Source organism: Sus scrofa, chromosome 7 (assembly GCF_054392235.1).
Source record: "Sus scrofa isolate SSC_HxYL_T2T_F1_AM1 chromosome 7, Sscrofa_HxYL_maternal_Yorkshire_Landrace_v2.0, whole genome shotgun sequence".
Taxonomy (NCBI): Eukaryota; Metazoa; Chordata; class Mammalia; order Artiodactyla; family Suidae; genus Sus; species Sus scrofa.
This window is the reverse complement of record NC_139389.1, coordinates 126,693,997-126,707,093: the sequence shown is the minus strand read 5'-3', so window position 1 is coordinate 126,707,093 and position 13,097 is coordinate 126,693,997. Positions and strand designations below refer to the sequence as shown.

The 13,097-nt window shown below is 54.7% G+C and overlaps 1 protein-coding gene across 2 annotated transcripts; it reads left to right on the top strand.

Moving 5' to 3' along the window:
- Nucleotides 1-372: 372 nt before the first annotated feature.
- On the top strand, nucleotides 373-13,066 carry SERPINA1 (serpin family A member 1). 2 transcript variants are annotated; one of them, NM_001348942.2, is given in 5 exon segments: nucleotides 373-495; nucleotides 7,618-8,276; nucleotides 10,068-10,338; nucleotides 11,505-11,652; nucleotides 12,787-13,066. In NM_001348942.2, coding segments are annotated over 4 exon segments (1,266 nt in total). In that variant the 5' UTR covers nucleotides 373-495; nucleotides 7,618-7,621; the 3' UTR covers nucleotides 12,979-13,066.
- The last annotated feature ends 31 nt before the right edge of the window (nucleotides 13,067-13,097 follow it).

Genomic DNA, 13,097 nt, shown 5'->3' with positions numbered 1-13,097 from the left:
CAGACCCATCTTAATCTCCGTGAGGCTCCCCTTGGCATTTCAGAAGCAGCTCAGGCCTCCTCCCGCTACGGGTGGCCCTGGAAATGTGCCAAGATGCTGATGCCAGGCCCTGGGCCAGAAGGTAACACCTGTCATCTCCCTTAATCTTCTCTGCCAGATGCAATCAGTCCGCTTACAGAGGCTCAGAGGAACTGGGTGGTTCATCCTGGGTCTCACAGTCAGACCCAGCAGGAACAGCAGGTGACACACAGGCCTGCCTGGGCTGGGAAGGGCCATCTGGCATCCCGGCTCTTGGCAGCTTTGTGCAAGGTGGCTTCCTGCCCCAGATCCCCGCCCCTCCCGGACCTGCTGCCACACCACCCAGAGCCGCCTTCCTTCCTCCTGTGCAGGCAAAGCCCAGGCACTGTGCTCCAGGGCACGAGGTCCCAGCGCTGCAGCCAGGAGCCCCAGAGGAAGAGGTGTTCACCCCTGCACCACAGGAACCGGGCAGTGAAGGTAGACGGGGTTGAGGGGGTGGGTGGCGGCACCTTCCCATCAGCTCCAGGTTGATGGGGGCCAAGCTTGGCAGCAGCCTGGGCACTTGCCTTTGCCCGTTCAGTATGAGCACTGGGAGGGACAGCCGGGCTTGGAGGGAGGCCATTGTACAGATGGGGAGACTGAGGCACGGGGAGGGGAAGGAATGCCCAGGAGGAACGGAGGGCAGGTCTCCAAGCTGTGAGCAGATGTAGAGCCCTGCAGAGATGCCCGTTCAGCCAGCTCGCCAGAAAAAGTCAGGGTTTGGAAGCTGGACTGTGGTCTGGGGAGTCGGGAGGGAGGAGAGCTGGGAGCCCTCCCCTCCCAGGGTTCCTTTCTGCTCCCATATGGGGCATGGGACATACTCCCCTCACCGGGGTACGGAGTGGACTGAGTGAGGGAGGCCTAGAAGGAAGCTCCTGGAGTCCCCCACCACAGCTCCACCAACCCTGATTAATACTGGGGACCCCCACTGGCGCGGGGCGGCAACCTCAAAAAGGGCTTAGTGTGCACACCTGACACTGGACTCTGAGCTCCCCTGAAACAGCTGTATTTCATCCTCACAGCAGCCCAGTGAGGTGGGAACTGTCTCCACCCCCATTTTACAGAAGGGGAAACTGAGGCACAGGAAGGCGACCCAGCTTGCCTGAGATCTCACAGCCCATGAATAGGGCGCTGGGTTCCCTGGTCCAAACCTGTGTGCTGGAAGGATCTGCCAGCTATTCGGCTGGCAGAGCCCCACAGCTGGGACCAGGGAAACGAGAGGAGGGACAAAGATGCGATTGTTCACTCGCTCCACAATGTCCACTGAGAGCACGCTACATGCCAAGCAGGTCTGGGGTGGCGGGCACAGTGGGATGCTGTCTGCCTTAAAGGGATCAGAGCCAAGGCCCTATGGCCTCAGCCTTGCACCATCCCACCTCTCCCACCAGTGGCCCCCAGGGCCTGCAGCAGCTCGCAGACAGGGCTACCAGCCCTAAACAAATCCAGGTAGCCCGTGGATCGTGTTAATCTGCTGGGAGCCGTGTCCAGTGGAAACAGAAACAGGCCTGAGGCTGCCCTCCTCCCACTCAGACAAGCCTGGACGGCAGGGTTGATTAGAAGGCTGTGCGGACAGAAACAAAGAGCCTAATGTGTGCCAGCTTTATGTAATTTTGTGTATCCTTGACAACCGTGCTGAGAAGGGGGACTGCTAAAGCCCTCCCACGCAGATGAAAATACTCCTGGTTCAGAGAGAGGGAGCAGCTCTCCTGAGGCCGCCCAGCTCTTCTTCATAGATTCACTCTCTGCCCCCTGGCCTGTGCCCATGACCACCTACAGCCGTGTTGGCATCAGTCAGGCCCTGTTTTTTTCCAGGGAAGGTGAGAGTGTTTTTGCTGTCTTTTTGTCTTTTTAGGGCTGCATCTGTGGCACATAGAAGTTCCCAGGCTAGGGGTCGAAACAGAGCTGTAGCCGTCGGCCTGCACCACAGCTCACAGAAACTCCAGATCCTTAACCCACTGAGCAAGGCCAGGGATTGAACTTGCATCCTCATGGAGCCGCAATGGGAACTCCCTTTTTTTTGTAATTATGTTTGATTTACAATGTCAAATCAATTTCTGCTGTGTAGCAAAGTGACCCAGTTGTACATATATATATATATATGTACATTCTTTTCCTCATAATATTTTCCATCATGTCAAGAGCAGTTTTTTGTTTTGTTTTGTTTCACTTTGTTTTGTTTGAGGCTGGCTTGATGACTTTGGATGAGCAGCCTTTCCACCCTAAAGCCTCAATTGTCCCATCTGCCAATTGGACTCCTCATCTACTCTGCCCCCTACACCTGCAGTGGGCATTTCAAGGCAGCTCTCGCCACCAGTGGGAGTGAAGGCTGGCAAAGTCATGCCATCCCAGAGAGAGCCTGAGTCACACACTCGTCACCCACCTCGGATGAAGGATGCTGCTGCGGTTTGTGAGCTGGGCACAAAGACTCCCTTTGGTATGGGAGCAGAGGGCTGCGTGCCGCCCAGGAGGAGCACATCCGTGCAGCGTGGGCAGGCGGCAGTGTCCAGCCAGTGGACTTAGTCCCTGTTTGCTCCTCCGATAACTGGGGCGACCTTGGTTAATATTCACCAGCAGCCTCCCCCGTCAACCCTCTGGGTCCACGGCTTAAATACAGGTGAGGACAGGGCTCTGTCTCCTCAGCCTTGGTCACAAGCCCCGGCCTGGGACAGTGAATCGTAAGTACGCCTTCCACTGGCGAGCACCTCTCCAGAGGCCTCTGGGGCTCTGTGCTGCCGGGACAGGCCCCGGGATGCAGGGAGGATGGAGCGGGTTGGGGCATGATACCTGCAAAGGCGATGAAGGCCAAGGCAAGCAGACTCCCCTAGAGTGCACACGAAGATGCCAAGGGAAGCCCACGGTTCTGTTCTGGGCATTTGTGTAGAGGATGGCGGCCCGATGAGCTGCTGAAACTCTGGGCTTGTGGTCCAGTCTAGCTTCCCCACCAGGTCCCTACGTGAGCCTGGGCACCTCAGTGTCCGTCTCAGAGCCTTGTCTTTCTCATCTGTAGATGTGGAAAAAGGTACATACCTGAGCAGGAGGGGAGGTGCTGGGACTTACAGAACAAAAGGGCAGGAAAGACGCAAGAGCTGTGCCGGCAGGAACATGCTCCCTCCTGGGGCCCAGGACGCCAGAGCCAGCCCCCCACTTGCATCTGCTTACAAAGGGCCAGTTTAGTTCCTGGCAGGTGTTGAGGGAAGACCTGGGAAGGCTTGGGGAGCAGGAAAGGACCCCAGGGCTGCTGTTACTATGACAGCAGGAGACCCAGGAGCGCTCGGAAACAGCCACAGTAGCAATAACTGATGCCTCCCGCAAACTGAGTGTGCTCCAGGCATTTCTCGGCACTTTGCACCTATTTCGCTTGCATAATAGCTTTATGAAGTAGTACACTCTCATCATCTCTGGGAAACGGATTCAGAGAGGTGAAGTAACTTGTCCAAGGTCACCCAGCAGATAGTGAATCGAACTTGGGCATTCTGACTTCACACAGCCTCTGAGCGTAGCCACAAAATGATGCTGCCGCTCTTCATTCAGCCAGGTCCCCGCTAATGTTTTCTGTTCCCAGGCCTCTGCCTTCAGCTTTTATATAGAGAGAAGAGTTAAATGCCAAGTTCTGGGCTTGAAATGCCGAGGATTCCGTTCAGATCTGTAAGCAACCAGAGCTGTGGTTTGCAGTAAGTTAACCTCCTTAGGCTGCAATTTTTCCATCTATAAAACGGCGCTCATAATAATGCCCACCTTGCAGGGTAAGTTTGAGAGAAGATTAGATGAGGCAGTGCATGGAAAGCACCTGCTCTTTCCTAAGAGTGATGATGATGCTCTGAGGGGTGCTGATGCTGAGGTCTGCTAGGAATAGGGCTTGGCCGCGAATAGGCAATCCACAGAGACTTGGAGAATTGAACTGAACATACCCCAAACTCAGGGGCAGCTCTTTGCTGAGCAGGGTTCCCCCCTCTTGTCCTGGGAAGTGTGGCAACAGCCCAGGAAGAAATCTCAGGTGTGAACCCTACCTGAGCACAGGTGCAGGGAGGACTACCACCCCTGGTAGGTGCCTGCCCGTCCAGGTGCCCTTGTCCGTTCCTCACATTGACCTTGTAAGACAGTCTTTGCTCTACTTTATAGGAAGCCAAGGCTCAAAGGAATGAAGCCACCTGCCCTTAAGGGGCGAAGCTGGGTCACACCTCGGCTTAATTAGTGCCATGTCTCAGCAGGTTATGACTTTATGCCACAGTCTCTTTTTTGGCTCTGCCCTCAGTCACTCTTGGGGGCTCATTTTATGTCCTGGGGGAAATGGCATGAGATGAGACAGGACGGCTCTATTCCCTGTCCTGCACCTGCTCCAGACTCGGCAAGTGTCCCTGTGACATCTTTGTCCTTTTGGCTTAAAGTTGGGTCCTTACACCTCTGGGTGCCTCACCATTTACTTTCTCACCTCTGGTTGGCTCCCTGGTGCTGGAATTGGAGCATGCGGGCTGCTGCCTTTGACAGAAGGGGAAGGGAAGGCAGAAGCCTCGGGTCTCTGAGGTTATAAGGAACAGATTGGAAGGCACAATGAAGCCAACAGAGGCTCAAGGCCAGTGTCAGAGCCCCTCAGGCCCTGATTCTGATGTTCACAGAGTCTGAGACCTGGGAACACGCTGTCCCCAGCTGTAGGAGAGGTGGGAAAACCAAGGCTTTCTCCAACCCACTTTGTCCCTGACTCACTGTGTGGTCTTGGCAAGGCCCTGACCTTTTCCTGGCTTCAGACTGTTTACCCTAAAAAGAGGAAGGCATTCCCATGGTGGCTCAGTGGTAATGAACCCAACTAGTATCCATGAGGTTGCCCGTTCGAGCCCTGGCCTCACTTGGTGGGTTAAGGATCCGGTGTTGCCATGAGCTGTGGTGTAGGTCACAGACACAGCTTGGATTCTGTGATATTGTGGCTGTGAGGTAGGCCGGCAGCTGTAGCTCTGATTTGACCCCTAGCCTTGGAACTTCCATATGCCACAGGTATGGCCCTAAAAAGACAAAGGAAAAAAAAAGGAGGAAGCCAGAGTAGGTGAGGTAACCCCAGGCAGGTGGATTGGGTGGGGCGTGCTTACCCTAGCTGTGCTGCAGCCCCGCCTTATCCCACCCCACACCAGCCTTGTTACCTTTTCAAGGCCAGCGGCCCTCTCAGTGGGAAGGCACCTCACTCAGCCTGTGCCCCCTGGAAAGCCTCTGTCCATCTTGCTCCACCAAACCCAGACACCCCTCTAAAGAAAAGTGCAGCCTTCATACACAGGGATTTCTGTTAGGTCTCCCCACTCTTATACAGTTAGGCAGAATGAGGCCCAAGGAGGAGAAGATGCTTGCCCAAGGCCAAGTGGACAGAGGGGGCCCTGGAAGGGCTGGAAGCCACAGCCTCTCAGGCCACTCAGCATATGTACTGTCCCCACCCTGCAGAGGCCCCAGTCCCTCAGGGTCTCTAAGCCCCGCAAAGATGGGAAATTTCCACAAACCCTGGGAGACCACACCCGAAACCAGTGGGGAAGTGAAGAGAAACCTCAGGGAGATGGAAATATACAGAATTAATCTTAGCACCATCTTCAGCTCTGAAACCACTGGCTGGTTTTAAGAAAATTATAAACAGGTCTTACATAATACATGGATTGCTCTATTTGGATTATTTAGATGCCAGAAAAAAAAAAAAAAAGGTAGTGGAAAGAAACCAGTTCTGGTTTCATCTTGTTGCTTTATTGAAAAGAAACTTTTCAAAGTCCAAGAGGGTGGATGAAACCTAACATTTCATATTTCCATCTGCCCCCACCCCGGCACCCTGCAGGTTTTCATGTGCTAAGTTCAAGGGCTCCTTTGTCTTTGTATCTTATTAAACTGATGATTTTAGTTATGTGACAAATAGCTAGTACATGGCCCTAGGCACATGGCCTTACTGTCCCCATCTGGGAAGAATGCAGGTTCTATTTATCATTCAGCCTGGTGGCCCAAGGTGGGGACCTATCTGGAGTAGAGGGAGCATGCGGGGCAGAGCTGGCCCTCTGTTGCTGTGGGTGATATTGGCCTGGCTCATCACTAGACACTGATCTTGCTGGTTCAGCCGCAGGCTTTGTCATTCCCTGTTGTCTCCCCTCAGCCATGAAACTCTCCCCCCGCCATCCTCTAAAGGCGTCTTGTTCTCCTCCCAGTAGCCTTGCCTTCAATGTAATCTGTTCTCTTAGATGCCTTCCATAGAAGGTTTGGTGTTTGGCTTTATTTCACTAAATCCTCCCAACAACCTCACTTTTTTTTTTTTTTTTTTTTTTTTTTGCTTGTTAGGGCAACACTCAAGGCATATGGAGGTTCCCAGGCTAGGGGTCAAATTGGAGCTGCAGCTGACAGTCTACACCATAGTCACAGCAATGGCAGGATCCAAGCCATATCTGCAACCTACACCACGGCTCATGGCAACATCAGATCCTTAACCCACTGAGCGAGGCCAAGGATCAGACCTGTGGCCTCATGGATACACGTTGGGCTTGTAACCCACAGAGCCACTACGGGAACTCCCAACAGCCTCACTTCTACATGTGGCAAAATGAGAGCCAGAGAGACTAAATGACTCAGCCTAGGTCACAGAGCAAACAGTGGGAGAGACCTGGCTTAGAACTCAGGTCTGTCTGAAAAGAAAAGAAATATTTTTTCAACTCTTACGATCCCCCTTACACACACACACACACACACACAAAACCCACTATACAGGAAAGACCAGCCCTCGAACTCCCAGCCCCTGCAGAGAACAGAGCTGGGACGCAGGTGGTAACCAGGTGAGCAGCTAAGGGACCACAACCCATTCATGCAGCTGAGGTCACAGACTCTCTGTGAGGGCCTCCAGCTCAGGAACATCCACCTGGGACAGAGGTTCACTGAGAGGGTTGAGCGGGGACCACTCCCCAGCAGGGTTTCCTCACAGCTCCCCTGCGCTCTGGCTGTGTGTCATTGGCCAAGATCCTTCCCACTCTGGGCTGCAGCCTTTCTGTCCATTCAGCAGCAGGCTTCAGGCGAAGCCCTCCGGGGCCTGTTCCAGATCCAGCCATCCCGGGCCTCATCTGACCCGCTTCCTGGCTGATCACGGGCTGGTCATCACGCTTCCTGGGCCTCGGTGCCCCCTTTTGAAAAGAGGGGCAGTGGCACGTATACCTCGGGGTCATTGCAGATGTCACTGCCACCCAGAGCATGGCCTCCCGAGCCGGACTGCCCAGCTGTGTGAGTCTGGTCCTGCTCCCCTACTGCTCTGTCACCGTGAACACGTGGCTTAACCCTCTAGGAGCTTGGACCTCCTCGCTTGTCAGCCAGGATTGTCAAATGACCCACTGGCACCGGAAGGCATTGAGATACGACAATAAGGTGCTTAGGATGGACCCTGGCATGTGGTGAGCGCTCCAAAGGCTCCGCTATTGCTCTGAGTCTTTCAGTGATGCTGATGTAGGCAAGGGCTTGGCAAAGAGACGTTCGCTAAATGGTCCTTGCTTTTCCCTGTTGTCCATCAGTGGCCAAGGGCTCCTGGTGAGACCCGACTCAGGCGTGGTCCCCTTCTCTCCCCTGCAGGACAATGGCATCCTCCAGCACGTGGGGCCTCCTCCTGCTGGCGGGCCTATGCTGCCTGGTCCCCATCTCCCTGGCTGAGGGTCTCCAGGGACACGCTGTCCAGGAGACAGACGTCCCCAGGCACGACCATGAGCAACACCAGGAAGCCGCCTGCCACAGGATCGCCCCCAACCTGGCCGACTTCGCCTTCAGCCTGTACCGCCAGGTGGCCCGTCAGTCCAATACCAGCAACATCTTCTTGTCCCCAGTGAGCATCGCGACGGCCTTCGCCATGCTCTCCCTGGGGACCAAGGGTGCTACTCACGCTGAGATCCTGGAGGGCCTACAGTTCAACCTCACTGAGAAAGCAGAGGCAGAGATCCACGAAGGCTTCCAGCATCTTCTCCACACCCTCAACCAGCCAGACAACCAGCTGCAACTGACCACCGGCAACGGCCTGTTCATTGACAAGAAGGCCAAGCTGGTGCCCAAGTTTTTGGAGGATGTCAAGAACCTCTACCATTCCGAAGCCTTCTCCATCAACTTCAGGGACACCGAAGAGGCCAAGAAATGCATCAACGATTACGTAGAAAAGGGCTCCCAGGGAAAAATTGTGGATTTGGTAGATGAGCTTGACAAAGACACCGTATTTGCTCTGGTGAACTACATATTCTTTAAAGGTAAGCTTGTTCCCACAGAAAAACCCCAGCCTCACTCGGTTCTTTTTTTTTTTTGGTCTTTTGTCTTTTTAGGGCCGCACCTGCGGCATATGGAGGTTCTCAGGCTAGGGGTCTAATTGGAGCCGAAGCTGCCAGCCTATGCCACAGCCATGGCAATGCCAGATCTAAGCCCCATCTGTGACCTACACCACAGCTCACAGCAATGCCGGAGCCTCAACTCCCTGAGCAAGGCCAGGGATCAAACCTGCAACCTCATGGCTCCTCATGGGATTCACTTCCGCTGTGCCGCAACGGGAACTCCATGAACACTCAGTTCTTAAAATCTCCTGGCCGTGCAGGGTCGGGTAGAGCTCTGCATCTCTGCGTGTTATTCAGTTTTCCACACGTGACCAAAACAGGTTGGGGAACCGTAGATGAAACAGTCAAATCATCATCTTCTCTGCAGGACTTTTCAGGGCCTTAAATGTCCTTAGGTGCATTGGGAATCCCTACCATGGAGGGCATATAATGTACAGTGTCTCCCAAAATAGTCAGCTAGAACAATACATTTTGACAGAATTGAAAAAAGGAATAGGGGACGTTCCCCTGTGGCACAGCAGGTTAAGGATCTGGCGTTGCTGCAGCTGTGGCACAGGTGGCAACTGTGGTGAGGGTTCGATCCCTGGCCTGGGAACTTCCACATGGCTGGGGCAGGACAAAAAAAAAGAAAACCCAAAGGGACTAGGATTTCGTCAAACACATCTGACAACTCTAGCGTAGAGGAAATGGTAATAGATTTGGAGTCAAGATGCAAATCCTTCCTTTACCACTTGTTAGCTGCTTGCCTATCAACAAGTCATGTGACCACTTTGAAGTTAATTTCCTCTCTGTAACATGGACGTCATAATAGCTTTGTTGTGAATTTCTGTAAGGATTATAGCAAGTTACAAGAACATGGGGAAATATGCTTACATAGTAGGTGCTTAACTAAACTTGAATCCCAGGCTGCCTTCCTCCCTCTGAATGATGAGAATGTCAGGACCTGCGGCCCCAGAGGGTATTCTAAGGCAGTTTAAACAGTCCACAGTGATCGCCTGGGGTAGGGAAGGTGAGAGGCAAGGCCAGGGGCTGCCTCCTCCACACGGTCAGAGGAGGGAGAACAGTGTGCTGGAGAGCGCTGAGCCCGGGGCCAGCACATCCCAGGTCCCAGCGCCACTGTGGGACTTCAGGTGGGTCCCATCCCCTCCCCAGCTTCAGTCTCCTCCCCTCAACAGAGGGAAAAATTGGCCCCTGGCATCCCCGAGCCAACCTCCCTTAAATTAGCCAGATGATGGAGCCGAGGTGGTGCTGCCCAGGCACCTGCATTTCACATGGTCCAGGACAAGGCCATTAGAGTAGGGACAAGAGTGATTTCCCTGGATAATGAGACCCACCAAAGACCAGGGGCGAGGGAGACTCAGACAAGGAGGTGCCAAGTATGACTTGGAGTCAAGATGCAAATCCTTCCTTTACCACTTATTAGCTGCTTACCTGTCAACAAGTCATGTGACCACTTTGAGAGCTCCTTACTCTGCACTGTCAGATGGGCATCCTCAGCAGCCATAATATAGAAATTCTGGATCTTACTTTGGTCTTGCATTATCCTCCCCAAATGCCTCTCAGTAGACTGTTGGTTTTAGCCCATTTTATAGATGGTGAAGCTGAGGCTCGGAGGGAACTCTCACACCGAGAGGCTCGGGGCTCCTTAATCCTGTCTCATTTCTCTCAACCCTCTCCCGCCCCTGGTTGATGCCCGCCATCCCCCCTCTCCAGGCAAATGGGAGAAGCCCTTCGAGGTGGAGCAAACCACAGAGGAGGACTTCCACGTGGACGAGGAGACCACAGTCAAGGTGCCCATGATGAACCGCCTGGGCATGTTCGACCTCCACCACTGTGACAAGCTCTCCAGCTGGGTGCTGCTGATGGACTACGTGGGCAACGCCACCGCCTTCTTCATCCTGCCCGACCAAGGGAAACTGCACCAGCTGGAGGACATGCTCACCAAGGAAATCCTCGCCAAGTTCCTGGAAAAGAGATACCCAAGGTGACTTCCCAAACCAGAGGCTGACCAGGGAGCTGGCGACTCAGGTCCAGCCGGAGGGTAGGGGGTTGGAGCCACATCCATGGTCATGGCCACTGCGCATGACGTTGGGCTTCCAAGAGAGGCCAGCATCCGTTCAGGTAGGACCAGAGAGGGACAGGGCCTGGGGCAAGGACATCCTCCCCAGCCTGGACACTCTGCCCCTTCTCAGTGGCCAGGGCCCGGTGCAGGGAGAGCAGTGCCAACACGGGGTGTGGGTGAGCCCAGAAGGAAGAGGTGGGCTTCCTGGCAAAGGCACCAGGCGGGGCGGGAGTTACAGGGTAGAAAGGCCACGCAAGACACGGGACACCTGCTCAGAGAGGCCGGTGATCAAAGGCCCAGAGCGGGCAACGCCAGGACTTGTTTCAGGCTGGTTCTGGTTCCTCTGTCCCCAGAGGAGTGTGCGTTGACCAGGTCCCCATCCTGCACCCAAATGAGTGCAGATCTCCGTGCTCTCTGTGTGCTTAGATGCAGCCCTGCCCGGAGGAACTCCGTTGTCTTGCACAATATAAACAAACATGAAAATCCAGAGACGTGTAGGGCTGAGAAACAAATGGAAGTTCTAACGGCTCTTCCCGGCTCCACCTGCACCCATGTTCCTGAGAGCAGAGAACAGGAGAAGCTGGATCTAGAACAGGCCAAATAGAGCCTGAGGGCCAGTCACCCCATTGGTCAGATTCTGCTGGGGGCTCACATCGTCCCCATGGCAAATGCGGGCTGCACTCCAGCCCCATGCACTCACTCGTCATTCACTAAACCGATGTCGCTCAGAACCGGCCACCCCACCCACGGTCCCCTGGGATCCCAGCTCCAGAAGAGTCCCACTCTTGCGGGAGTGAGCAAACCCTGCAGGGAAGCAGTGATGCCCAGTCCTTCCCGAAGTCATCCTGGATCAGCCTGGAGGGCTCCTCAGGGGAGGTGGCATTGGAGAGCTTTTTCAGGACAAGAGAATCCCTGTGATTCTAACATCCTCTGACCCCAGGTGCAGGGGAGCCCAAAGTAGAATAACCCAAGGTGGACCCCGCCCCCTCGAGTGGGCAGAGGGATGGGGCACCACGTGGGAGGGACAACCAGGAAAGGAAACCCTTTCCATATGGTGAAACTTCTTTATTTTCTAACCATCACGACAGTTCTGCCAATCTACATTTGCCCAAACTGACCATTTCTGGAACCTATGATCTGAAATCTCTCCTGGGCAACCTGGGCATCACCAAGGTTTTCAGCGACGAGGCGGACCTCTCGGGTGTCACTGAGGAACAGCCTCTGAAGCTGTCCAAGGTGAGTGCGACCCTGACGTCTGGAGGTCAGAATGGGCGTGGGCGCTGCAGCTCGGGGGCGAGGCTGAGCTAGGGACAGAGGGACACAAGCACCCCTGCAGGCCGAGCCCCCGAGGAGTGAGTGCCACGGCTCCACCAAGACAAGAATGTGGTCCAATAACTGAAGGGAAGAGGTGGCCTCACGGGTGCATTTCAGGGACCTGCTCTGAGGTTGTGTCACTCTAAGGTTGTCTCATCCTTGGCCGGAGACGTCCCTGCTTTGGGTCCCAGTAGACCCCTAACCACCCAGAGAGGCTTAGGCTAGAGATTGCAAAGGACCTTTGGCCCCTGCGTCTGCGACACCAGGAGCTTCTGGTGAATCGCTGAGTCTGGGTTATAGAGTGATTTTCACCAAAGATGCCATTTGTTCAGGAGAATTACAGGCGCCCAAAGAAGCAATTGCAGCTTGGTGCCTGCTGTGAACGGAGGGCCTGGGAAGGTCCCCATCGACGTCCTGCTCCCCAGGGAGCTTAGCATCTGATGGTACAAACAAGAGATGAGCCCAGGGGACAAAGCACAGGACACTCTGCCTCCCAGAGTTCCTGTTGTGGCTCTGCAGTAATTAACCCGACTAGTATCCATCCATGAGGTTGCGGGTTCGATCCCTGGCCTCATTCAGTGGGTTAAGGATCCGGCGTTGCCATGAGCTGTGGTGCAGGTTGCAGACGTGGCTCAGATCCCACATTGCTCTGGCTGTGGCGTAGGCCAGCAGCTGCAGCTCTGATGGGACCCCTGTTCTGGGAACGTCCATATGCCACAGGGGCAGCCCTAAACATTTTTTTTTTGAAGAAGAAAAATAAAGAAAATCTGCCTCCGGAGGGGTTGAGTTGCTTCCCAGGGCCAATGGGGAGGCTGGTCAGGAAGAGGCAAGGGTGCCGGGTGGGTCAGAGACAAAGGCCTTGAGCAGGTGACTGCGCTGTGTGTCCCCTGCCGGGAGAGGAGGGCCAAGCTGGGGAAGGACGGGCCAGGCAGTGAGAGAGGCCAGGGGGCCCCTCCTGGCAAGGCTCTCCTCCTGGGCCTTGCTCCAGGCCCCGGGCTGGGGGGCTGGGCAGCCCCACCTCCGCTCAGACCAGACACTTGTTCTCTCCCCTTCAAGGCGCTGCACAGGGCTGTGCTGACCATTGACGAGAAAGGGACAGAGGCCACAGGGGCCACGATTCTGGAAGCCATCCCCATGTCTATACCCCCAAATGTCAAGTTCAACAAGCCTTTCCTCTTCCTCATCTACGATACAAAAACCAAAGCTGTCCTCTTCATGGGAAAAGTCATGAATCCCACCCAAAAATAACGGCCTTCCTGGGACAGGTCCCCTCCCTCTGTGGCATTAAAGAATGACTGACCCAGCCCCGGCTGGTGTGTGACGCGTCCCTCCTCCATCCTTCTGTGTCCAAGTCTCTCTTTACGCCC